At 54.4% G+C, this 24,668-nt stretch overlaps 2 protein-coding genes across 2 annotated transcripts; both read left to right on the top strand.

Annotated features, from left to right (window-relative positions):
* The first annotated feature begins 1,488 nt into the window (after window positions 1–1,488).
* WDR81 (WD repeat domain 81) lies at window positions 1,489–14,390 on the top strand. The gene is made up of 11 exons (XM_054287083.1): window positions 1,489–1,518; window positions 2,262–5,819; window positions 6,043–6,150; window positions 6,826–7,016; window positions 8,763–8,953; window positions 9,150–9,315; window positions 9,444–9,609; window positions 9,911–10,609; window positions 10,762–10,907; window positions 11,074–11,253; window positions 12,551–14,390. The coding sequence occupies exons 2-11, from the start codon at window positions 2,273–2,275 to the stop codon at window positions 12,875–12,877; spliced, it is 5,721 nt and encodes a 1,906-aa protein (XP_054143058.1). The 5' UTR covers window positions 1,489–1,518; window positions 2,262–2,272; the 3' UTR covers window positions 12,878–14,390.
* Window positions 14,391–15,044: 654 nt separating this feature from the next.
* On the top strand, window positions 15,045–22,781 carry SERPINF2 (serpin family F member 2). Its single transcript, XM_054287084.1, is given in 10 exon segments — window positions 15,045–15,194; window positions 15,197–15,272; window positions 16,140–16,342; window positions 17,149–17,205; window positions 18,083–18,491; window positions 18,769–18,912; window positions 19,067–19,270; window positions 20,133–20,275; window positions 20,855–21,059; window positions 21,764–22,781. Coding segments are annotated over 10 exon segments (1,866 nt in total). The 5' UTR covers window positions 15,045–15,095; the 3' UTR covers window positions 22,090–22,781.
* The last annotated feature ends 1,887 nt before the right edge of the window (window positions 22,782–24,668 follow it).

The following is a 24,668-nucleotide window of genomic DNA, read 5'->3' on the forward strand; positions in this document are numbered from 1 at the left end:
TCAGCTGGCGGAGTCATGACGCAGCCGCCCCCCGGCCACGCCCCTCGGCCACGCCCCCGGGCCAATCGCCGGCCCGTACCACCGCCGCGCGCCGCGCCCGCCCCCGCGCCGCGATTGCCACACGCTCCCGCCAATGGCGGCCCGACGAGACCCGCGGCTCAGCCAATGGAAAGGCGAGGCCGGTGTTCTGCCCCGCCTACCCCCTGGGGGAGAGCTCGGCTCCCTCCTGGCCGGGCGGCGGTTGCCGTGGGAACGGACGGGGCCACCCCGCCGCGGGGCACGCTGGGAGTTGTAGTGCGGAGCAGTGCTCCCGGCGTGCCCCGCGTGCTGTGAGTTGGCATTTTCAAGCGGGTGAAGGGACGGCGGGGGCAGGGCGGCTCCAAAGGGGTTCGACCCTTCCGCGGGCCCCGGGCGGGGCGTGGCGCTGCCGCGGACACGGCTTGACCGCCCCCACCCGCCCTCGGGCGGTGCCTCCCTGTGCCGGGGCTGGTGACACAGCCCCGATTCCGAGAAGTTGCTCTAAGTCCTCGACCAATCAGAAGTGAGCTCTCTCCGCGAGCACCAATGGGCGGGCGCGGGGGGCGTGGCCGCGAGAACTCGGCTGACCCCGATGACTTGGCAGCACCGCGCGATGACTGGACAACTTCTTTAAAGGGGCCGCGCCCGCCGCGGGTGCCGGCGGGGGACAGCGCAGCTCAGCGGCGGTCCGGCCCGGTCCGACCAGAAGCGCTCACCCGCAGCCCCGCCGGCACTCCCGGCGCTCCCGCTGCCGCCCCGCGGGACGGGGGTCGGAGTTGTGGTGCCCCTTTAAGGCCGTTTCCTGCCCTTCGTCCCAGTAACAGCTGATTGCAGCGGGCCAGGGCCGGGCGACCAATCAGCGGCCGCCACGTCCCACCCACGTGACTCCCACGCGCCGCCGCGCCATGCGGCGCTGCCCGGCGGGAGCCCCCGGCGCCCTTAAAGGGGCCGCGCCGGCCCGTGGCTGTTGTGACCGTGTGCCCCGTGGGTACCGCCGCACCCGCCGCTACCGGAGGCGCGGCAGCGCCCTGACGGCGGCGGGAGAGCCCGGCTCGGCTCACGAGCACCGAGGCCGGGCACATCCGCTGGCGTGCGGTGCCTGGCGGGGCAGAGAGCGGCAAGGTCCCGGGGCAGCGGCGGGGCTGGAGCGGCCCCGCTACCCCACACCGGCTGCCCCGGGCACTCACCTGCCGCCGGTGGGGTCCGCCCGCGGCGGGTAAGGACCCCTTTAAGACCGGCTGCCTCGTCAGCGCGGCTCGCCGGCTCCAGCTGACAGCCCGGGGCGCCTCTGACGTCACGGTGACGTCACGCCCCGCCGCTGCCGCCCATGCCCGCCCCGGCCCCCCCGGCCCGCGGCCGCGTGAGGGAGCCCGGGCCCGGCCCCCCCCGCGCACATGGCGGCGCGGCGGCCGCATGTGACCGCCGTCACCTGACCATCATGGCCGGGGCCGCCCCCGTCGCTGCCCGCCGCGGCTGAGCCGCCGCCGCTGCCGCCGCCAGGTAACGCGGGGCCGCCGGGGCGGTGAGGGACCCTACGGCGGGGGGATGAGGGCTCCCCGGAGCGGCCCGCGGCGCTCAGCCCGGCTCTGCGGTCCCCCCGCCGGTAGCGAGGGCCCCGAGGGGCCGGGGCCGCCGGACCGGCCGTGGCCGTGCTCGGTGCTCGGAGCATCGTCTGGGTGGCCCCTCACGGGACCCTGCAGAGCTCCCGTTGTGTCCCCAGTGCGGGGGTAATGCTGGAGATGCCGTCGTGTCCCCCCTCCAGCTGCCCAGGTGCCGTGTGTCCCCACTGCCAGCCCTGGGGTGCAGATGTCCCCCTCCATGTCCCATCATGGTCCCTTTCACTTCCTGGGGCTGTGAATGTCCCGTTGTGTCCCTCAAGCTGAACAGGTGCCATCCCGTCCCACTCCCTGGCTGTGGATGTTCCGTTGTGTGTCCCCCCAGCCTGCAGAGATCCTGTAATGTCCCTTCCCCCAGCACCTGGATGTGCCAGTCCCCATCAAGTCCTCCTGCCAGGGGCTGTGGGAGCCCCACCATGTCACCCTGCTGAGGTCCCACCTTGTTCCTCACAGCCAGGACTGATTCCATCTCCACCCCCACACACAGCCACAGCCACCAAGCTCCTCAAACCCTTTTTTTTTTAACCCGAGTGCCGATGGGGAAGTGATACTTGCCGCTCACTGGGGCGGGCAGGGCGGTTCTGTGCTCTGCTCTCTCACAGCCTGCCTGAACCACCTTTCTCCCAGCAGAATCCAGCATGGAAAGCTTCCTGCAGAGCGTGGAGAAGGACCTGAACATCGACCGCCGGCAGCTGGCCCCCGAGAGGACCCACGTCACCGCCTTGGTGCCGGCCAAATGGCTGCAGAGCCTCAAGGAGCGCCGGGTGCTGCCTCCCGCCTGCCCGCGGCCCGAGGGGCTCAGCGAGGTGGAGCTCAGGACGTTCCTGCAGCCCTCGGTGCAGAAGCTCCCGGCGGGCTGGGCGCGGGTGGAGATCCACGGGCTGCGCAAGGCCCGGCTGCGGTACCCGCTGCGGGTGGCACAGCCCCCTGAGCAGCGTGCTGGCAGCAGCATGGACACCCTGCACGGCTTCATGCAGAGCGTGGCCACCCAGAATTACCACAACCTGTGGGGCCGGGCTCACGGGCTGTATGCCCGGCCCTACCGGCGGCCGGATCCGCCGCCCACGGTGCCGGCGCTGGAGGCACTCAGGGCTGCCCTGCAGAGAGTTTATGGCTGTCCCATCCTCCAGCTGGGCAGGAACGTGCCTGGCACGTCCCCTGCCAAGGAGAGCGTGGCCAAAGCGGCGTCCTTGTGTCCCAATGTGCTGCAGGCTGAGGCGCTGCTGGAGTCGGCTGATATGTTGTATGTCATCTACCCCTATGTGCAGTACTGCCTGCATGATATCGTGACCTTCAGCCCGGCCAAGCTCACCAACAGCCACGCCAAGATCCTCTTCCTCCTCTTCCACGTGCTGCAGGCCATGAGGGCTTGTCACCAGGCAGGTCTGGCTTGTGGGGATTTCTCCCTTCGGGATGTGGCTGTGGATGAGAAGCTGTGCAGCCGGCTGCGTGTGAACTTCAGAGGGTACGAGGGGCCAGGGGAGGAGGAGGAGGAGAATCTGGAGGGTGGTGTGGAACGAGAGAGCAAGCAAAGCTGCGTGCAGAGGCAGGAGGTGACATGCAGTGCCTGCCAGAAGGACCTCCGAGACCTGGTGTTGCAGTGGGTGCACGGGCAGGTCAGCAACTTTGACTACCTAATGCGCCTGAACAGCCTGGCTGGGAGGAGAATGGGAGACCCCAATTACCACCCAGTTCTCCCGTGGGTGGTGGACTTCACTACCAAAAACGGCAAGTTCAGGGACCTGAGGAAATCCAAGTTCCGCCTCAACAAGGGCGACAAGCAGCTGGACTTCACCTACGAGATGACCAAGCAGGCGTTTGTCGCGGGGGGCTCGAGCGGGGAGCAGCTCCACGTCCCCCACCACATCTCAGACGTCCTCTCAGACATCACCTACTACGTGTACACGGCCCGCAGGACGCCCAAGGCAGTGCTGTGCTGCCACGTCAGGTCCCAGTGGGAGCCCAACGAGTACCCAGCCAGCATGGAGCGCATGCAGAGCTGGACCCCCGACGAGTGCATCCCGGAGTTCTACACTGACCCCTCCATCTTCCGCTCCATCCACCCCGACATGCTCGACCTGGATGTGCCCTCGTGGTGCAGCTCCTACGAGGAGTTCATCCAAGTTCACCGCATGCTGCTGGAGAGCCGGGAGGTCTCCCAGGACCTGCACCACTGGATTGACCTCACTTTTGGCTACAAGCTGCTGGGGAAGGATGCAGTCAAGGAGAAGAACGTCTGCCTCCACTTGGTGGACAACCACACGCACCTGACGACCTACGGGGTGGTGCAGCTCTTTGACCAGCCCCATCCCAGGCGCATGGTGGGACCTGCCTACACTCCTGCTGAAGCTCCAGCCATTGCCAGGCCTCTGCTGCAGAACATCCGTGAGACCGTGGTTCTGGAGGACATCCAAGGCCAGGTGACAGATGCAGTCAACGGGCTGGTCCTGGAGGCTACTCCCAGTGAAACCACCTGGTCTGGGGACAAACCCCTGGCTGGTGAGGATGATTTGGAGCAAGGCACAGAAGCCCTGGATTCCATTCCTGCTCCTGGGAGAGCCCCTGACCAGCCCTGTGCCACGGTGCCTCCAGCACAGCCCTCCACCCTCCCTGCTTATGTCACTGATGGCAAATCCTCAGGGGTCCGACCGCTCCGTCGGAGCAAGGCAGGGGCTGGGGATCAGCTGGACATGAAGATCACTCTTCCTGAAGGCTTCAACCCGCTCCAGGCCCTGGAGGAACTGGAGAAACTGGACAATTTCTTGGTTAAAGGCTTAAGCAGCGAGATGCAGCCGATGGAGCAGCCGTGGGAAGAGCCACCCTTGGGTCTCTCAGACCTCTTCCAGAGGGACATGCAAGCCCTGGGCATCCTGGTAGCTGAGATTATATTTGCTCCGAGGCTTCGTCCCTCCAAGCCCGACGCGTCGCTGCTGGAGCGGTTCCTGATGGTGAGGAACCTCTGCCGTTACCATCCCAAGGAGATCCCGGCCCCACTGCAGCACGTGCTGCACGTCCTGCTGCAGCTCAGCGTGCCCGTGGAGAAGCTGCTGAAGAGCAGGCTGGGCAAGGGCACAGTGCAGCTGTTTGAGTACAAACCCATCTCCCAGGGCCTCCCCCCTCCCTGTCCCACGCAGCTCCTCAGCCCCTTCAGCTCCATTGTCCCCTTCCCCACCTACTTCCCTGCTCTGCACAAGTTCATTTTCACCTATCAGGCAAAGAAGATCGAGGATGAAGGGCAAGGACGGGAGCTCGTTTTCCAGCTGTGGCAGCAGCTGGAGGGGATCCTTGCTGAAATCACTCCTGAGGGCCTGGAGATTCTTCTGCCTTTCATATTATCTCTGATGTCTGAGGAGAACACCGCTGTCTACGCAGCGTGGTACCTCTTTGAGCCCATAGCTAAATCCCTGGGGCCCAAGAATGCCAACAAATACCTGCTGAAGCCCCTGATCGGAGCCTATGAGACACCCTGCTCCCGCCACGGCAGGTTCTACCTGTACACAGACTGCTTTGTGGCCCAGCTGATCGTGCGCCTGGGGCTGCAGCCCTTCCTCCTGAACCTGCTGCCCCACATCCTGCAGATCCTCGTGGGCATCGAGAGCTCACGGGAGGAGAGCAAATCCTTCCTGGGCACCGCCGAGGACGATGAGAGCGGAGGGGAGAGCCCGGTGTCGTGTGTGTTTGGGGAGGAGATCAAGATGGACGTGGAGCACAGCTCTGCTGCACTTGACCTCCTGGACTACACATCTGGGGTCAGCTTCCACGACCAGGCCTACCTGCCCGAGGGTGAGGACTTCCAGAGTGGCCTCTACGTGGGGGAATCCCTGCAGCCCCAGGAGCAGGAGTCGCTCAGCCTCGGCCGCATGAGCGACAAGAGCAGCGCCAGCGAGGTGTCCCTGGGCGAGGACAGACCTGCAGATGGGGACTCCCAGAAGGACAAGAGCAGCTTGAAGTCCATGGACAGCAGCCAGGACCTGAAGCAGAGCGAGGAGTCAGAGGAGGAGGAAGAGGAGCACGAGGAAGAGGAGCAGGAGGACGCGGTGGTCGATGCGGAGCTGACGGTGGTCGTGGACGCTGCTGGGGCCTCTGTGGATGTCACCCTGGCTGATGACAGCAGCGAGCCAGAGGATGGGGAGGGAGAGGAGCTGCCAGATCACTCTGATGACAAAGAGCAGACCATACTGCTGGGTAAGACCCTGCCAGCGTCCTGGCTGTTGGACAGAGCCTGGGGAGAAGCAGATCCAGATCTGGGGGTGTTTGTAGTCCCGGCTTGGGGACAGTGATGAAACCAGGGTGAGAGGCCAGGACTGCATGTGGGTGGCTCTGAGAGTCAGGGCTGGGGCAGCAAGGACTGCTAGAGTGCTAGATAGCTAATCTGTGCCGTGTCCTTGGGGCTGCTGTTGTTTTGCAGACACAGCCTGTAAGATGGTGAGGTGGCTCTCGGCCAAGCTGGGCCCGACCGTCACGTCCCGCTTCATCGCCAGGAACCTGCTGCGCCTGCTCACCTCCTGCTACGTCGGTAATGCCTCCCCAGGGCACAGGGCTGTGGGCTCTGTGAGGGTCCCCAGCACCAGGGAAGAGATGAGAATCTGACTCCATGTTCCCAGAAGGCTGATTTATTATTTTATGATATGATATTATATTATAGAATGCTATACTAAAACTATACTAAAGAAATTGAGAAAGGATACATCAGAAATAAACTATACTAAAGAAATAGAGGAAGGATACATCAGAAGGAAATTATACTAAAGAAATAGAGGAAGGTCACATTAGAAATAAACTATACTAAAGAAATAGAGGAAAGATACATCAGAAGGAAACTATACTAAAGAAATAGAGAAAGGACACATCAGAAGGCTTAACAAGAATGAATGATAAAAATCTGTGGCTCCTCAGAGCCTTGACACAGCTGGCTGTGATTGGTGATTGAGTTAACACAATTCACATGGAGCCAATCAAACATGTACCTGTTGGTAAACAATGTCCAGACCACATTCCAAAACAGCAAAACACAGGAGAGGACAATCAGATAATGATGATTTACATTTTTCTCTCAACTTCCCAGGGGAAAAAATCCTGGCGAAGGGATTTTTCAGCAAATATGATGGTGACACAGGGTGGGCTGTTCCCTCAGTCTCTCTGCTTGGGTGTGGCTGCTGCTTCAGCTCCTGACGTGTTTTTCTCTGGTCAGGCCCCACCAGGCAGCAGTTTGTACCGAGCAGTGATGAGAACAGTCCCCTGAGCACAGGGAACATCTACCAGAAGCGGCCTGTGCTGGGAGATCAGGTGTCGAAGCCAGTGCTGGCCTGCCTCGTGCACGTGGCATATCTGTATGGAGAGCCTGTCCTCACCTACCAGTACCTGCCCTACATCAGCTACCTGGTCAGTATTGCCTTTTTCTCCTCTCTGTTGGGGCAAGAGCTGTGTCCAGGCACAAAGAAAAGATGTAAAAAAATAGTCCAGCCTCACCAGGAGCTTCTTGTCTATAAACTGAGCTTGGCTGGGCTCTGTCTGGGCCAGTAAGGGCTGAGCAGCTCTGGCTGTGCTGGCTGAGAAGGGCAGGAGAGGCACTGTCACCTCCTGCCACAAGCTCCAGCCTGCTCCCAGCAAAGCACACAGCTGTGTTCATACCCTTCTTTCACTGTCAGACCTTGTGGAAGCAGAGAAAAAGCATTTATTCTGCTTTTCTGTGCCCAAACAGAGCTGGCACAACGGTGGGATTGTGATAACAGGCAGGAGGAGCAGCTTGTGCTGCTGTGAGATTGTTGGAGTGAGTGTTCCCAGAGGTCTGTGTGGGTAGATAGGGCTGAGCTGGGGGGAGACCAACGGGTTTTCAACTGAATAAAAAGCACTGGCAAGGCTCTCCAACTTTTCAGCTTGAAGTTCATAGCAAGAAGGAAATGTATAATGCAGCTGTTTGAAAAAACTTAATTTTTCATTAAAAAGAAAAAGGGTTTGAATGTTTTAAAACAGGCTTATTTTTCGTATTGTTCCCTCTTTAGTGGTTGTAAACACTTTGGTTATGGATTCTCGTTTAAATGGAAAACTTCAGTAGCTTTCTGATAATTTAAACATAGAGGAAAAGAGGCCACAGCTGTTCATTTAAAGAAAACAAAAAGGCATTGTCAGTTTTTCCAGTGTTGAAGGGGAGATTTTTCAGGGGAAAAAATCCCATTTTTCAGCAAAAATCATTCTCCACCCAGTTGCAATCATAGCTCCAGCTGTTCTGCTTCGCTTTCCTAAGCTCATTGCTTGGGGGCACAGAGGGGATTAAATACCCCTGTGAAACAGCATTTGGCAACCTGATACTGGAGCCATGGAACTGGCAGGTCACAAATAGGATAAAGTCAATCCTTCTTGCAGGATTTGGCAGGGTGACTATTTTGTGAGAGGAAGAGCCTCTGTGATGAGCTGGAAGATGGCAGGTGTACAAGAAATATAGCAGGAACTGGGAATTGTCTGTGGGTTTTGTTACTGGCTCTCTTTTCTTGGGTGTTTGATTTGTCTAGGAGTTAGGAAATAGGACAATCTAGAAAGAAATATTTTCGTGTTGCTGCTGATGTTATTAACTCTTTGGCACTGCCATAACAGCAGCAGTACATTGTCAGCAGAAAAAGGATGTGCAGTTCTGCCTCATGAAATTATTAGCAGCTGGGTTTCTAGAAGTCAGCAGCAGGTTTGCCCATCATTTGTATTTGGTTATTTCATGCAAGGACTGTTCCTCTGCAGACTGTGGGATGAAGACACTGATTTTTGCTTTTAAAATGTAAGGGTTTCCCCTCTGTGCTGGTAAATGTTGTTCTGGAGTGTCCAGGGTGGTTTGGGCCAGTGTGGGGTTGTTGGTCTTGCTACTGAGCTTCCCATTTGTGGGGATGTTGTACTCTGCAGAGGAAATCTGTGAGCTTAGGGGTGTCATTCCCCATTTTCTGCAGGCTCATCTCTTGTGCTGATGGGTGTCAGTTTTTACTCATCCCTTTGGACACATTTTGCTGTTGAGGTTCAATGCTCAGGTTCCTCTTCAGCAGTGCTGTGCTGGGTTGGAGGCTGCTCTCAGGTGGCCCTGGGGTCCCTTTGCTGTGTCCTGCTGGGGAGGTGGTGGCCCTGGCACTGAGGGTGTCCCTGTCACAGGTTGCACCCGGCGGCGGCTCTGGCGGTGTGCGGCTCAACAGTCGGAAGGAGGCCGGGCTCGTGGCTGCTGTGACACTGACACAGAAGATTGTGGTGTGTCTCTCTGACACCACACTGATGGACATCCTGCCCAAGATCAGCCAGGAGGTGCTGCTCCCAGTGCTGGGCTTCCTCACTTCGCCAGCTGTCGGGTAAGCGCTGCAGGACTGGCACAAAATCAGGGATTTGGGAATGGTTCTGTGGGGGCATCAATGCTGCCAGGGCTGGGTGTGCATCTCCTTGCACTGCTGGAAGCATTCTGGTAACACAGAAAAGGCAGGAGGCATGAGGCAGAGGATGGAAAAAAGGGATATGTGGAGGGCATGGGGTCATGGATGTCCTCTTCAGTTTCCCCAGTGGAGCCCAGGCCCGTGTTGTGCTGTGTGTGAAGACAATTAGCCTCATTGCCTTGATCTGCCTGAGGATTGGGCAGGAGATGGTGCAGCAGCACCTGAGTGACACAGTGAGGAACTTCTTTGGGGCATTCTCGCTGCTGCAGGAGCTGCAGGACCAGGTCAGTGGTGTGGGAGAAGTTCTCCTGCACTTCCCCAGATGTGGGAATGTGGTGGGCATACCTGGCTGTGTTTGTGTGATAAGAGCATCTCATCTTGGGGTTTATCTGACCTTGTTTTTCTTGTCCAGGGGTTGACAGGAGAGTCACTGAGCAGCTGTGAGGTGCCAGTGATGGAGGTGCCCCTTTCAAATGGGAAGCTGCTGGCCCTGGATCCATCCGTGCTGGTGGAGTTACAGAAGGTGTTCAACCCTGAAATGGCCTACATCACCTACATCCCCTTCTCCTGCTTGCTGGGTATGCCTTGGCCACCAGCTCCAGGGATCTGTGAGGGAGCTCTGTGCTCTGGGCATGCGTGCTGGGTCTGAACTCCAGGGCAATCACAGCTCCCAGGGCTGCTGGGGGAAACCCACAGCTTCTGCAGCATGGCTTGGGCTGTTTCTTGGGTTGGGAGCTCTCTGAACTTCAGGCTGCCTTGGCTGGGAGCAGATGTAGCTGATTTTGGGGATGCTGTGTCCACATCCCAGTGTATGGAGGGGATGATGATGATGATGGGGACATTGCTTGCCTTGCAGCCACTCTGTCCCTGTCTCCTCAGGTGACGTTATCCGCACGGTTGTGCCCAACCACTCTCTGGTTGAGAAGCTGGCCAGCCTCCACCTGGAGAACGTGAACCCCCAGAACCTGCAGGCTGTTGGCCTGGAGCAAGCACCGAATGTGGTGGGCTCAGAGCAGGACCCTCGAGGGGCTGAGCCCTTCTCCAGCCCCCAGGAGGACACTCACTCTGGCACTTTTGGCAGTGTCCTGGTGGGGAACCGCATCCAGGTGCCCGTGGACACGCAGCGGGAGGGCCTTGGCTTGCTGCACCTCAGTGCTGGCACTGATGGATTCACTCCCAGCTCCTCCAGCGAGGAGAGTGCCCTGAAGCAGGACCTGCCCCGCAGCACCCACATGCTCTGTGGGAACTGGCTGGCCTACTGGCAGTACGAGATCGGCGTGAGCCAGCACGACCCCCGCTTCCACTTCCACCAGATCAAGCTGCAGAGTTTCTCAGGGCACTCCGGGGCCATCAAGTGCGTGGCACCGCTGGGCAGCGAGGATTTCTTCCTGAGTGGCAGCAAGGACAAGACCGTGAGGCTTTGGCCGCTGTACAACTACGGGGATGGCACCAGCGAGGTGCCCCCGCGCTTCACCTACGCCGAGCACAAGAAGTCGGTGTTCTACGTGAGCCAGCTGGAGGCACCGCAGCACGTGGTGAGCTGTGATGGCACCGTGCACATCTGGGACCAGTTCACGGGTAAGGAGGGAAAGGATGAGGAGCTGGGGTGAACTGGTCCAGCCCTTACAGGCAGGGCTGTGCTGAGTTTGGGTGGCTCCTGTTAAAAACCAGCACAGAGCTGGAGGTTTGCTGTGTGACTTGCCCTGCTGTCATCTGTCATCTTTTCACAGGCAAGCTTCTGCGGACCTTTGATGAGTTAGACAGCAAAGTGCCCATCACAGCTGTGACCACCATGCCACCTCCCTATCACAGCATCTCTGTGGCCAGTGCAGACTCTGTGCTGAGGTTCATTGACCACAGGAAACCCGGACTACAGGTAGGGACATGGCACTATGTGCCCCCTTCCTCCCTCCCTGTGCTTCATGATGGGATCACAGCTGGCCCAAAGCCCAGATCCCAAGCCAGCTGTGATGGCTGCATGGAAAGCAGCTTGTCCCTTGAGTGCCATCTCCCCTGAGCTTGCTGGGCTGTGTGTGTTGCAGCACGAGTTCCGCCTGGCCAGCGGTGTGAGCGCGGGGCTCATCCGCTGCCTGGCCGTGAGCCCCGGCGGCCGCAGCGTCATGGCCGGCTTCTCCTCGGGCTTCATCGTGCTGCTGGACACCAGGACGGGGCTCATCATGCGGGGCTGGCCTGCCCACGAGGGAGACATCCTGCAGATCAAGGTGAGAGGCTCAGCTGGCATCAGGGTGGGGCCTCAGTGATGCTCTGAGGCTGTGCGGAGCATCCTTCCCTCAGGGTTGTGTGCTCTATCCTTGCTCCATCCCTTGCAGTGTCCCAAGCTCTCCTGCCCCATGCTTAGTGCTGCTGCCAGCTGTTCTTGGTCCAGCTCGTGCTGCCAGAGTTCAGCCCTCCTGGCTTTCAATGCCATATTCACAACCTGAATAAGTCACATCATAATTGCATCTCTCAGTTGCCGTGTACACATTGCTGACGGAGTCTATGGCTCAACGTTCTTCATTGCTACCAGATTCCATGGCCTAAAATGGAGTAGGGAAAGTATTAGTATGAATACAAGAGTGTCTTTAATGGTATAGTATGGGTGGAAGGGGAAGTAGATGTGAAATAATAACACCTACTTCAAAAAGGAGAACACAAGTGAGCTGTACTTTATAAAGCCAGAGGAGGAAAAAAAGTTAGAGCATACAGGCAAGGGACTGGGTATCAAAAGGGACTGGGTGTCAAAACAAGGTTACAAAGTCTTTTCCTGGTTAGAGTCTGATCAGAAATGGGGTATGGGGGAAGCTGTCCTATGAAGTGACACATTCAGTGTCAAACCAAGTTTTTCCCCAGCGTAGACACTTCAAACAGGGAGGAGCCATGGCTCCTGTGAAGGAGCAAATGTGTTCCTTTCTCCACGGGGCTCTGGGCTTCCCTGGGAGAGTGTTGCTCTAATGAGTAACTCTTGTCCATATTTACCCACCCCAGGGAGCAGTGCTGGCTCTCCAGTGTCCTCGACCCAAACGTGGGTTAAACAAAGTTCAGCAGTGTGCCTTGTTTACCCTCTCACTAGCTCTGCTAATAACCAGCTCCAGGCTTGTCCTACCCTCAGCAGTATTTTCAACTGTGAGAGACCCTCCTAATTCCTTCTCCTGAGAAGGAAAATAGTTTGGCAGGTGATTTAGTGGAGAGGGAGACTGCATGGTAATCCCTGTACCCACTGCAGTGGTAAGAGATGATGAATGAGTTGTGTCGGGTGTCAGGGTGTTGTTGAGAAGAGGCCCAGCCCATCTCTGGGAGGAGATTGCCAGGAGATTGCAATGTCCACCCAAGGCCTTGCTCAGTACCATCAGGTGCCTGGAAATGGCTCTGAATGTCCTGAGGGAATTTCTGGCTCTGAAAGTCCTGAGGGATTGCACAGTGACCACTGGATCGCTGGCAGCCACCTGCTGCTCTCACGTGCAGCACCAGATTGTGAGTTTTTACAGAAATATCTGTTCACTGGCCTTTGCTCTCCTGCAGGCTGCAGAGGGCAACGTTTTGATCAGCTCCTCCTCAGATCACTCCCTGACTGTGTGGAAGGAGCTGGAGCAGAAACCTTTGCACCACTACAAATCCGCCTCCGAGCCCATCCACGCCTTCGACCTCTACGGTAACGAGGTGGTCACTGGCACCGTGGCCAACAAGATCGGGGTCTACTCCATGCTGGAGTCCTCAGCCCTGCCCAGCAGCACCACCAAGCTGAGCTCAGAGAACTTTCGGGGCACCCTGACCAGCCTGGCAGTGCTGCCCACAAAGTGCCACCTCCTGCTGGGCTCGGACAACGGCGTCATCCGGCTCCTGGCGTAGGGACCCCCTGGCTGTCCCTGGAGCTGGAACCAGCAGCGTGGCTTTGGGAGGAGGCACAGTCAGGTGTTTGTGAGCACAGGATGCAGAGGGAGGTGTACTTGTTAGGTCTCTAAGCTCTTTCTGTGTCTTGAAAAAGAAAGAAAGAAAAAAAAAGCCATAACTGAGAAACTGAGAAACCTCTGCTGCTGCTGCTGCTGGGAGAGATGTTGGGCGTTGTAGGTCGCTGCCAGCCCTGCAGAGAGGCCTGGAGCTTTCCTTACCGTGTGTGCCTGATCCCCAGGGGACTGTGAGCTGCCCTCCACACTAATAGGGACCACAGGTACCCTCCCCCCTTCAGTTAAGGGGTAGGAGGTGCCCCTTGACAAAACACAACAGTTCAGCTACTGCCACCTGCACTTCCCCTTCCTCTCCTGAACCCCTGAACAGCCCCACTGGGATGGCAGAAGCTGAGCCTGGGAACTGCTGCCCTTGGAGCTGCATCTCCTCCTCCTCAAAGCCCAGAGGAGATGCTCTGTGAACCCCAGGTTCTGCCAGCTGAGTTAGAGCCTGCATGGGAGGAGGAGGAGGAGGAGGAGAGGCTCAGCAGGGCCCTTCTGCTGCCGAGCTGGCTGCAGGGCAAGGGCTGGGATGGAAGGCAGCCAAGGCACAAATCCCATCTGCCCTGCTAGCTCCTGTCAGAGTGGGCACATTGGGGTGGGAATGTGACTCTCTAAAAAGGCCAGGACTAGATAACTAGATGCTTCCATGGGGGTTTTGGCTTCTGGAGCAGTGGGATAGGGCTGTTGTTGGTTCCTGCCCCAGCATCCCATGATGATGTAAAGGGTGAGGAATGCCATGTGTGCTGTGCACTGGCATTGATCCCCAATAAATCCTAATCCTCCCCTCCGTGCTGGTCAGGCTCCTGGGGAAGACAGGACAGCAAAAGGTGCTCAGTTTTGTGCCCTCCTGCCCTTGTAGGGTGAGAGGCAGGAGGCAGGAATCCAGCCTGGTCTCTGTTTGACCTTTCCTTTGGGACAGCACTGTCTGTTCCCACCCCAAAGGCACAGAGGGTGCTCTTTGCCCCACCAGTAGGAGCAGTTTCCTCCCTTCTATGTCAGCCCCTTTCCCATCCATCCTTCAGCCTAGCCAGAGCCAGTACCAGGGGAGTGGGAAGCTCTTGGGCAGAGGAGGAGCCTGCTGAGGGTTGTCCTGGGAGGGGAAAGGGGAGAGGGCTTCCATCCAGCTGCAGGGAGCTGGGGAGGTGTGGCTGGAGTGGTTGGCCAGTGCTGTCCTTCCCTACCCGAGGGGAGCTCTCAGTCCCGTGTTGCCTATTAAGCATTTGCAATAGATGTAAATATTTACTTCTAATATACTCTTTGAAAGAACTGCAGAGCTCTCTGTGTGTCTGTGTGTGAGCTCTGTGCTGCTGGAGGGACTGGGTGTGCTGCCTGCAGCTCTCCTGCTGCTCAGCCCAGGTGACACCTCATCCTTGAGGCTCCTCTTGTGCTCTGGGGCAGCCCTGGGTGCAGGACAGGGCTCAGCTGCACAGCATTTGCTTTCCAAGGGGAAGGAGCTCCCAAAAGTGCTTGGAGAGCTCAGATCTGTGGGTGAGCTTGGGAACCAGGAGTCCTGCAAGGAATGGATGAGTGGAAGATGCTGCTGGTGCTCCCTGCTGGCTCTCCTCTCCCCCTGAGGACACGGGCAGAGGCAGAAGGATCAGCACCACTCCTGCGTGCAGCACAAATGCACCCAGGGCAGCTCTGCTGGAGTTCTGCCCGTCCCCAGGGCTGTTCCTCTGTGTCCCAGCAGTGTGTGCATGCCCTGGGCACTGGGACCTGCTGCCCTGGGGAGCTCTGGAGCGTGCTGTGCCCCAGGGCAGGGAGCAGCTGCTCCTGGCTCAGCCCAGCCTGGCCCTCCGAGCTGCTGTGTGCAGCCACAGCCCCCTGGGCACCTCTGTTAAACCAGTGCCTCACACTGCAGAGCTGGGGCTTTCAGCAAAGAAAATCCCCAAACCAGACAGCCCTGTGGCAATAAACACCCAGCCCTGCATTTTCACTGATGTTTATGGATAAAAGAGAACATTCCTAGCACGGGGAGTGAATGCAAAGTGGAGCCACTTGCAAATTACTTCTGCTGGTGGGAGTTTTGGATCTTTAAGGTTGTCTTGGAGGTACAGCAGCCCCAAAAGTGTGTCCCCATCTCCAAAAGCACCAGAGGTTCACTCTTCTCCCCCAGAGAAATGTTTACCCGGATGCTGTGGGTCAATATTTGCCTGCCAAATCCTCAAACAGGGGGTGGTGCTGAAGGTCACTGCTGGGAAGGGGGGGCTGGACCAGAGCTCTGTGTGTGCCCCATGCAGAGCTGCTGGACAGGCTGAAGCAGCTGCCAGCTCCAACGTGGACATCAACAGCCTCAGGTAAGGGAGAAACCAAAGGATTTGACAGAAATGAGGGCTCCTGCAGTGGCCCTCTGGGAGAGAGGGGTGAATTTGGCAGAGGGTTAAAGGATGGGCGCCACCAGGGAGGAAAAGGGGGATTTGGGGTTTTTATTTGGGGTATTTTTATTTGGGGTGTTTATTTGGGGCTGCAGTATTTGGGGTGAAGGAAGGGGAGGAGTGAACTGGCCTCAAGTGGGATCTCAGCCCAGCAGTTCTGGGTGAAGTCAGGGCTGCTTGGAGAGTGGAAAGCAGCCCCAGGAATTAAATGTGGGCACCATGCAGGGGGCAGGGCTTTGGCGTGGGGGTTTATATGAGAAGGAGAAGGTATTTTATTTCTGTCAGAAAGGGAAAAGTGGCCGGGTGAAGCGTTGGGTGGGGTTTTGCTGTGACCCTGGCAGCCCTGTCCCGGTCTGGAAATGGAGCAGGGATCGGGGAGAGGCGGGGTTTGCCAGCAAAAGGGAAAATGAGTGCTGGGAAGGGGAGAACTCCCCCTTGCAGGACACAATGCTGGGAAATTGCTCTGATATTGCACTTCATAGCTGCAAACTCCCTCCCAGGCAGCACTTGCTGAGCACCTGCAGGTCAGTAGCCCTTCTCCCCGGGGCACAGCTCAGGATGCTGTGCCTGTATCCCGGTTGTTTCCATGGGAAAGGAGCAGAGAGGCTCTTGTCTCCTTCCAGAGGCACGGTGTGTGCCACACTGATTAGGGAAACACCATTTCAAATGCAGAGAAACCAGGGCAGCAGGGTCAGGCAGGCAGGATCCCAGCCCAGCCTGGCTGTGGGCCCCTGCTCCTCTCTGATTTCCCTGCCTTGGCACCAGGAGCCCTGCGTTGTTCCTTTGCAGCTTTGTTCATCTCCCCATTGCTTTCCACCAGCTCCTGTGCCAACCTGTTTGGCCAGGTTGATAATTTTCTCCCTGCAGAGCTGAATAGGCTGAGCTTGCAGCTGGAAATAACTCACTCCTCTCTCGGCTGGTCCTTGTGTTCCAGGAAAATGGGGTTCCTCTGGGGGCTGCTCTGCCTGTTTGCTCTGCACAGCCTCCCAAGGGTAAGTTCCTACTCCAGCAAAGAGCAAGGGAACTGTGGTGGCTCCCTGAGCCAGACCATGGCGCAAATACCACCCAGAAAAGCCCTGGAAGGCAGATTGGTGGAGGAGGTTCACCAGCAAGGTTTCTAATATTTTTCCCTAGCTCAAATAGTTGTGGATGTTCTTATTTTCATTCAATATTTATAATATTATATATGTATTCAGTATTTATAATATTATATATAATATTTGAAAATTATATATAATATTATAAATATTGAATATGTATAATATAATATAATATAATATAATATAATATAATATATAGTAATTATAAAAATAAATATAATAATTATATATTATATTATAAATATATATAAATTTTCAATATTATATATAATATTTCAGTCTTATATATAATATTTTCAATATTATTCATATTTCTGTAGAATTTTTTCTTTTGGAACTTGACCTCAAACTGTATTTGGTGACCGTGACCTGCAGGAGTTAACAGGAACTTTTTGAAAAGCAAGTTTTTCCTCCTCCCCCCCCCCACTTTTAAATCTGGATCCCTGTCAGGACTGAGATTGCAAAACCCCACTGCTCACTCTCAAAAGGATCCATTATTTTGTGCCAGACTGACCTGATCCCTTTCTAAACAATTCCAGTGTTTGCAGTGTCTCCAGCTGCTCCTCACTTCCACCTCCCCATGGGTTTGAATGCCAAAATCCTGCCCATGTGGGGACTGCAGTGAGAGCAGGGAAGACAAACTCTGGAAATTCAGAGGGACCTGATTTTGGTTTTTTTGTTGATTTTTTCCCCCACAGCTGGCACATGGCGTTGAGCAGCACCGTCTGTTCCTGGACAAGGATGGGAAGCTGAGGGTAAGCACTGATGGGTTCCACCCAAGGGGGATGAAGTTTTGCTGTGGGATTTGCAGTTTTTTCCTGAGAAGGGGTGAGCCCAGGCAGTGCCAGTGCCATGGGAAAGTTCATTTTCTGCAGGATTTACACCCAGCTGCTGCCAATGCTGTGTTGGAAGCTCCACCCTAAATAACAGCAGAGCATGGAGTTAACACCAGTATGGTGTGTCCAGGGGCTGGCAGGTGGATGATTTAATTTCTGATTGATAAGGAAAGGTGAGGGAAACCACCAGCTGTGAGGATGACAGGGAGAAAGACCTGTAGCTGATCCAGCCCATTGAGGCTGGGATGTTTCAGATCATGCAAATGTGAGGAGAGCAGTGGCAGTGCTAAAGGATAAAGCTTAGAAGAGTGGAAAATGAGGGAAATTAGAGAGAAGGAGGATGGAATAGAACACACAGGTCAAGAAAACACAGATGCCTGGAGGAGGAATTGAGCCAAACTGGATCAGGGCTGTGACAGCAGCAGAAGGGGTGACCAGGGTGAGGCAGGTGGGCACTGCTAAAATGTGTGAGGGGAGGAGATGAAATCAAGGCTGAGCATGATGGATCTGTAAATACTGAAGGCACCAGGACATGTGCTGAGCTGGTGGTGGGTCTTGCCCTCGAGCTTTCCTGAGAGCAATTAGAGGAGGAACCACTGCCAGGCCCTCACTGGGTCCATTTTCACAGGATCCAAGACCTCTTTTCCAAACCATTATCCTCAGGGTTAAAGGGAAACTGAAGCAAAACCACCACCAGAGCAGAGCAGTCCAGCTCTTCCCAGTTTCCTCAGCCCATTTGGGTGTGCAGTGACAGCCCATGAGGGTGTCACTGTGCTCTCTCCTTGTTTCTCCCCAGGATGTGAAAAGTGCTGGAATTGCACAGTCGGATTTGCCGGGAGCCATCCCTGCCCTGCCAGAGGGAAAGATGGTAGAATTTAGTTATGACAGCTTCCAGGAGAATGATGGGGCCATGTCAGCATTCCCCAGCACCCTGCCAGACTCGAGGGATGCCTGGAACTCAGAAGATGAAGCCGTGGCTGGGGCTGGGGGCTGTCGTGGGGAGAAATCACCTGGGGAAAATGCCTCTGCTGAAGAGGAGGGAGATAAAAGCTGTGAGCTGACTTGGAAGACGAGCCAGAAGCTGGCAGATGGCTTGATGAGATTCAGCATTGATCTCCTGAGAGAGGTGGAGCTGGAGTCCAACAGAAGCAACGTGATCCTGTCCCCCCTGAGCATCGCCCTCGCCCTGTCCCACCTGGCTCTGGGTAATTCTCAGTGGCAAAGCCACCATTCCCTTCCCAGCTCCTCTCCCTGAGCCATGAGCAACCAGATGCAAATGAAACACAGTCCCTTCCACTTATCCTTGCTCCTGCAGCTTTAATTAGCCATGATTACAATTGAAGCTGCCCTCTGAGGCTCCGGCTCTCAGATTTCTCCAGCCTCTTTTGTGAGGCACAGCGTGTCTCTAACAAGAGGCAGCCAGAGTAACATCCCTGTTTTCCACTCCGTGGGCACGAGACCTAACAGGAATTTGATTTTTAGGGGCAGCAAATCAGACAGAGAAGCGTTTGCTGGAGGTGATGCACCTGGAGTCAGTGCCCTGCCTCCACCAGATGCTGGGCACCCTTGGCAGGAGGCTCTCAGAGTCCACCCTGAGCCTGGGGTCACGTCTGTACCTGCAGAAAGGTGAGAGGAGGGGCTGGACTGGTGTAGGACAAACCTCCCAGTCGCACAGAGTGATGGAAGCACCCTGCAGACATCAATTTCCCCCATTTCCTCCTCTTGGGGAGTGTCATAGCACGCTGAGCAAACCTTTCCCATCATTCCTCCCCTCTGCCAGGGTTTGAGGTGAAAGAGAAGTTCCTGGAGGATTCAGAGAAATTCTATGGAGCAAAGCCCAAGACCCTTTCTGGGATCAATCAGGACGACCTCGTGGCCATAAACAACTGGGTAAAGGATGTCACTCATGGGAAAATCCCCTCCTTCCTCCAGCAGCTCCCTCAGAACACAGTGATGCTCCTGCTCAATGCCATCTATTTCCACGGTGAGCTCCACAGCCCTTCCTCATTTTTTTTTTCAAGAGGAAATAGTCGGAACTCCAGTTTTCTGCAAGCCCTGTAGCTGAACAGCCTCTCCTCTCCTCTCCTCGCTTCCTGCTAGGCAATCTGCTTGTTCTTGTGCATCTGCTGCTCCTCTTGCTTAGATTTCTTTACAGTAATAATTCCCAACTGCTTCACATGTGCTAAAAATGTTACTTGACAGCAGAGCCAGGACACAGCAGGTGGGACCTGCGGCATCTTTGCCTCCTGGTTCAGGATCCCAGGCAGTGGCACATCCCTGCTCATCTCCTCAGTGATCTTAAAGGTCTTTTCCAACCCAAATGATGAACCAGGTTGTTTGCAGCTCTAAACACCCACCACAGAGCTCAGAGGCAGCTTCTGTGGATTTCTCTCTGACTGCAGCACAGTGGTCAGCCACATCTTCCTTTTTTAATTCCCTGAGGGCTGTGCACAGACCAAACACTTCCAGTGCAAATCTACAAACGTTTTACCTTGGTCTTGGAGCAGTGTTTCCCCCTCTGCAGCACAGAGGCAATACTCCCCATTTTTCAAAGCACAAACATAGTTTCTTTTATCTCCATAGCCTTCAGTAGTCTCCCACGCTGAGGCATGAGGATTAATCCGAGTTCTTTTTGTTATTCCATAGTTTCTCTCTGGATGATAAGAGTTTCCTGCTGTTAGGACTCTCCCAGCCTTGGTACTGACTTCTCTTTGCTGTATTTTCATTTCCCTGGTCACTCCTGGCCTTGTTAGAGAACTCAAGATAGGAGGAGTGTCAGCTCAGCAGTTTCTGGTTTTCTACTCAAATTTAACTTCATCGCTCTCAAAACTTTTATTTTTTTACAGGGTTTTGGAGGAATAAGTTTAATGCAAGCTTCACTGGGCCAGATGTGTTCCACCTTGACAATGAGTTTGTGGTGCCAGTTGAGATGATGAAAGCCCACCAGTACCCCCTGAGCTGGTTTACTCTGGAGTCCCAGGATATTCAGGTAGGGATCTCTCAGGAGTACAGCAAATTTTCACTGGAATTTCCTCTTGCTGTGGTATTTTACTAACTGAAAGCATTCCCTCCAAAAAACCAATTATATTTTTTTAAACAGGCATAGCACACAAAAATTTAATAATCATTCTTTGTCCTTGCTTCCAGCAAGAATGTTGAAACTTCACTTTTAATCTCTAGGAAAAACCACAAAGAGATATTCAGACTAACTGGGAATTAATAGAATTTTAAAGCCCTGAATTAAAGATAAATGAGGAAATATGGAAAGGAATCCCCTCAGACAACGTGCTGTTGGAGTTTTTCAGAATCCAGAGTGGGGCAAGCTGTGGGCTTTCACTCTGCCATGTGCCCAACCTTTACCAGCCAGCGGCCAATACTAAAACCTAAAGCTGTTATTCCAACAAATTCTCCTCTGGAGAAATCAGATCCCTCCTTCTCACCAGGCTGTTTTCATCTGTGAGCAAGAGTGGCCCTGTAGACGAATTAGAAAATTACTAAATTAGAAGCATCACTTTGTGGATTTCCCTTCCTTTTCCCTGAATCCTTCTCTGGTTGGTTTCATTTCCAGGTGGCCAAGTTTCCCTTCAAGAGCAATGTGAGTTTTGTGGTCATTGTGCCAAACCACAACACCAGGGACACCTCTCACGTGCTGGAGAACTTCCCTTACAAACAACTGTGCAGGCTCTTCCCCAGAGAGGTGCCCACCACGGTGAAGATCCCCAAAATAAAGTTGGACCAAAAGCTGGAACTCAACCAGGTTCTCAGCCAAATGGGTAAGGCCCCTGGCAGGGTTTGCAGAGAACAAGATCAATCTGTTCACTGACACCCAAAGCTGCTACCCTTGTTTCTAAAGCTGTGCCTCACAGCTTGCTCCAGAGCTCCAAACCCTCCCAGCTCTTCTTCCTCTCCTCCTCCTTACTCCTTGCTTGCCTGGCACCAAATGTTTTGCTCCAACAAGATGATACTACAGAGAATTCACAGCTTCTCACAGCCTCTACGAGTTCTTCCTGTTGTAGCCAAGACCAACTTCCCCCGTGCATCCATCTCAGTCTCTTTGTCATTTCATTCAGTGTCCAGGACATGGAAATTGTCAACAGAGAAAATGCAGATCCCAAAACCTGGAGCTGAAATAAAACACCAGGTGCTGCCTTTGCAGACGAGAATAATTTAAGAGTTCACTTTGTTTTGCAAAGAATTGCTTAAAAAAATAATCTCTATAAAAAAGTAATCTCTATAAAAAAATAATCTCTATAGTTTCCAGTCTAGCTAGACAGTCTTCAGACTTGATGCTGCTTTTTCAGGATGACTTCAAGTTCTTACACTATATTCCTAAACAGGTGGAATTTTTGTTTCTCTTGTTTCTCCAGTCCTCCATGGTGGGCAGCACATGGAGCAAGAGATCGGGGAATTGCTTTCTTCAGACAGCTTTGAGAAAACTCAGAACTCACAGCACCACCTTGGTCTCATTTCTCTGCAGGCCTCCAGGAGCTGTTCACGAGCCCAAATCTCCAGAAGATCACAGAGCAGCCTCTCTTTGTGTCCAGTGTCCAGCACCAGGCCACCCTGGAGCTCAGAGAAGACGGGGTGGAAGCCTCTGCTGCCACCAGTGTGGTGCTGTCACGCTCGGTCTCTGCCTTCAGCCTCGACAGGCCCTTTGTCTTCATCATCTTTGAGGACGAAACAGGGATCCCACTTTTCATTGGCAGTGTCCAGAACCCCAACCCAGATGCTGCTCCCCAGATCCGAGAGCCGCAGGACTCGGGTGAAGCCACAGATGCCAACAAGAACCGCGTGCCCAAATAACAGAGGGCACAGCTGAGTGTTCTGGGACTCCTGCCTGACCCTCTGGACCAGCTGGGAGAGGCCACAGCGGGGCAATTCCTTGCTGTTTTCCTTTCCAGATCCCTAGAGACCAGTCCTGGGATTTTTGAGTTTCTCCAGGCTGAGGCTCCCCTCTGTTGAACCTGAAAACCTTGTTCTGCCCGGATTTCCCTTCCAGGGCTCTCAGTCATGGAAGGGAGACTTTCTTGTCCCCAGACTGTTATTAGAGTCTTCATTAAGATCTTATTAGAGTCCCCTGTAGCCTGGAATCATCATTAGCATCTGGCAGCTTGGACATCAGCCAGGGCTGTCTGAGTGTGGCTCTTCCTTCCGCAGTTCTGGAACACGAATCCCTCCGTGTTCCTCTAAAACCATCTGTGCCCACCTAGACAGCGACCTCCAGAGCAACTGGACCAGAAACCAGTTGTCCTCTCTAGGATGAGTCACAACCTCTTCCAGGCATGGGCTCATTTCAAAGATTCCCTTTTCCCACTCCTTGGCTATTTGGATCTGATGTAGGAGGCTCTGCTGTAGGAAACCCCTCCCTTTGGATCCTTCTTTCCAGCCCTTCTTCTAGAGGCTGGGTAATTTTCCTTCTCCAGGCCTTCTTCTAGAGGCTGGGTGATGTTAGATTTTTCAAGGCATGTTTTATAAAGTGTTTTTTAGTAATTTTTATTGTTGGCAGAATAATAAAGAATAAAGCAGAATGTGTTTGCTGAAGGTGTTGCATTGAAAGACCCAACAGAGAAAAGGCACAGAAATTTATTAATTGTAAAGATTGGGAGGAAAAAATCTAGGCATGACAGAAGAAAAGGAAGGAGGGGCTGTGGAAAGGATCTGGTTTTTGCTACACCTTGTCACAGGGAACAGCAGGGGCTGTGAGGTGAAATGGTAAATCTCTAAAGACTCTCCAAGGGCCAAGTCCAACCAGTTTTGGGCATCTCCCCTGGCAAGTGTGCAGGGGATGGCTGCTCTCTGGGTCAGAGCTGGCTTTGTGAGATGGCAGAATTCCCTGAATTGGGGCATGAGCTCAGTGGCACAGGGTCAGGAGGGTGTTTGGCCTGTGAGCAGCAATGCAGGGATAAGCAGGGATGGAACAGCCCTTAACCTTTCTCCTGGGTAAAACCTGACAAATGCTGGGATCTGCTCAGGGGGTCAAAGGTGCTGATCTGGCATCTGTTACCTGTGGTTTGTTCTTCACTGGGATGCTCCTGGCTCCACAGTATCCATGTGGATGGCTGGGACAGCTTCCAGGGAAAGGAGGAAAGATTTTGACACCTGTAACTGAATGTCACTGCTTTCGTTTTGGCAAGAGACAATGTCCAGTTACAGCTTCGCTTTGGTCTGAGATGGGTCCTTGTTCCAGTGCAGCAGTGCCCTAAAAATGCCCATGAGGCCCTGGCACAGATTGTCCAGAGAAGCTGCCCCATCCCTGGAAATGTCCAAGGACAGCTTGGAGCAACCTGGGATAGTGGAAGGTGTTCCTGTCCATGGCAGGGGGGCTGAAACAAGATGATCTTTAAGGTTCCTTCCAAACTAACCCATTTTATGATTCTATCAAGGAATTTTGGGGTCTCTCCACCCAACCAAGCCATCCTACCACTTAAAAATTCATGAGTACTTCTGTACAAAACAACTCCCGTCCATAGTAATTTCTGCTTCCAAACTCTCTCAGCTGCTGGGTGGAAAGGATGGTGCTGTGTTCTTGCAGAGCAGCAGTTATGGAGCCCAAGGGCCATCCTTCTGGCAGTGTTTTCCTCTCTTGGGAAGGCTGCCTTCCCCCAAAGGAAGGAGCAGAATGCTTCTGGGAGCCTCCGTCCCTGAATAGTCTGCACCATCTGCTGGCATAAGAGCAGGACTGACTCACTAACCATGAATTTAGGGGATGCAGGCAACTTTGGGCAATAAAAAAAGTCCTGGCTCCAGCCTCCAATTATGCATTTCTTCCAGTCTAAAAGGGGAAGAATGGCCGAAGATAATGCCTACCCCTCTAACCAATGTCATGACACAAACCCTGCAGAAAGAGGCTGTAATTACAGAGCCCTGCAATTTTAACAAGTAAACCCACAAGAATTCAGCCTTTCTTACTAGAGGGCACAGCTCTGGCCCACAGGGAACATTTTAGCTTATTTATTTATACAGATTCATTCCTAGCATTCAGAAATACCATTCCATGCCTTAGGTAAGTCTTCTTTGGCTACTGTAGCCTCCCTGAATGCCACCCTGTTGCACTGCAACCGCTGCAAAATTTGAAGCTCAAGTTTTCCTTTTCACGCCTCTGCCCTCCAGCTCCTGCTTTTATAAAGTTTTTCCCCTTGTTCTCAGTTTCCTGAACAGCTTGGTTCTTATTTCCTATTTTCTGTCTTGCTGCCATCACTCCTCCTCCAAGCTATTCTTGTCAAACTATTAATTTCATCTTATTTGACAGTACAGCAGCCCTCCATGACTGTGCTTCGCTCAACAAATTATCAGTTACACCAACCATAAGACTCTTTTTCACTCCACTGACTTTCCAGAAGAGGCAGTTTGTAAAATGCAAAGTAATATTAATGTTTCTGCTC

Source organism: Melozone crissalis, unplaced genomic scaffold (assembly GCF_028551555.1).
Source record: "Melozone crissalis strain CALT ecotype California unplaced genomic scaffold, PUWL_Pcris_2 ptg000057l_1, whole genome shotgun sequence".
Taxonomy (NCBI): domain Eukaryota; kingdom Metazoa; phylum Chordata; class Aves; order Passeriformes; family Passerellidae; genus Melozone; species Melozone crissalis.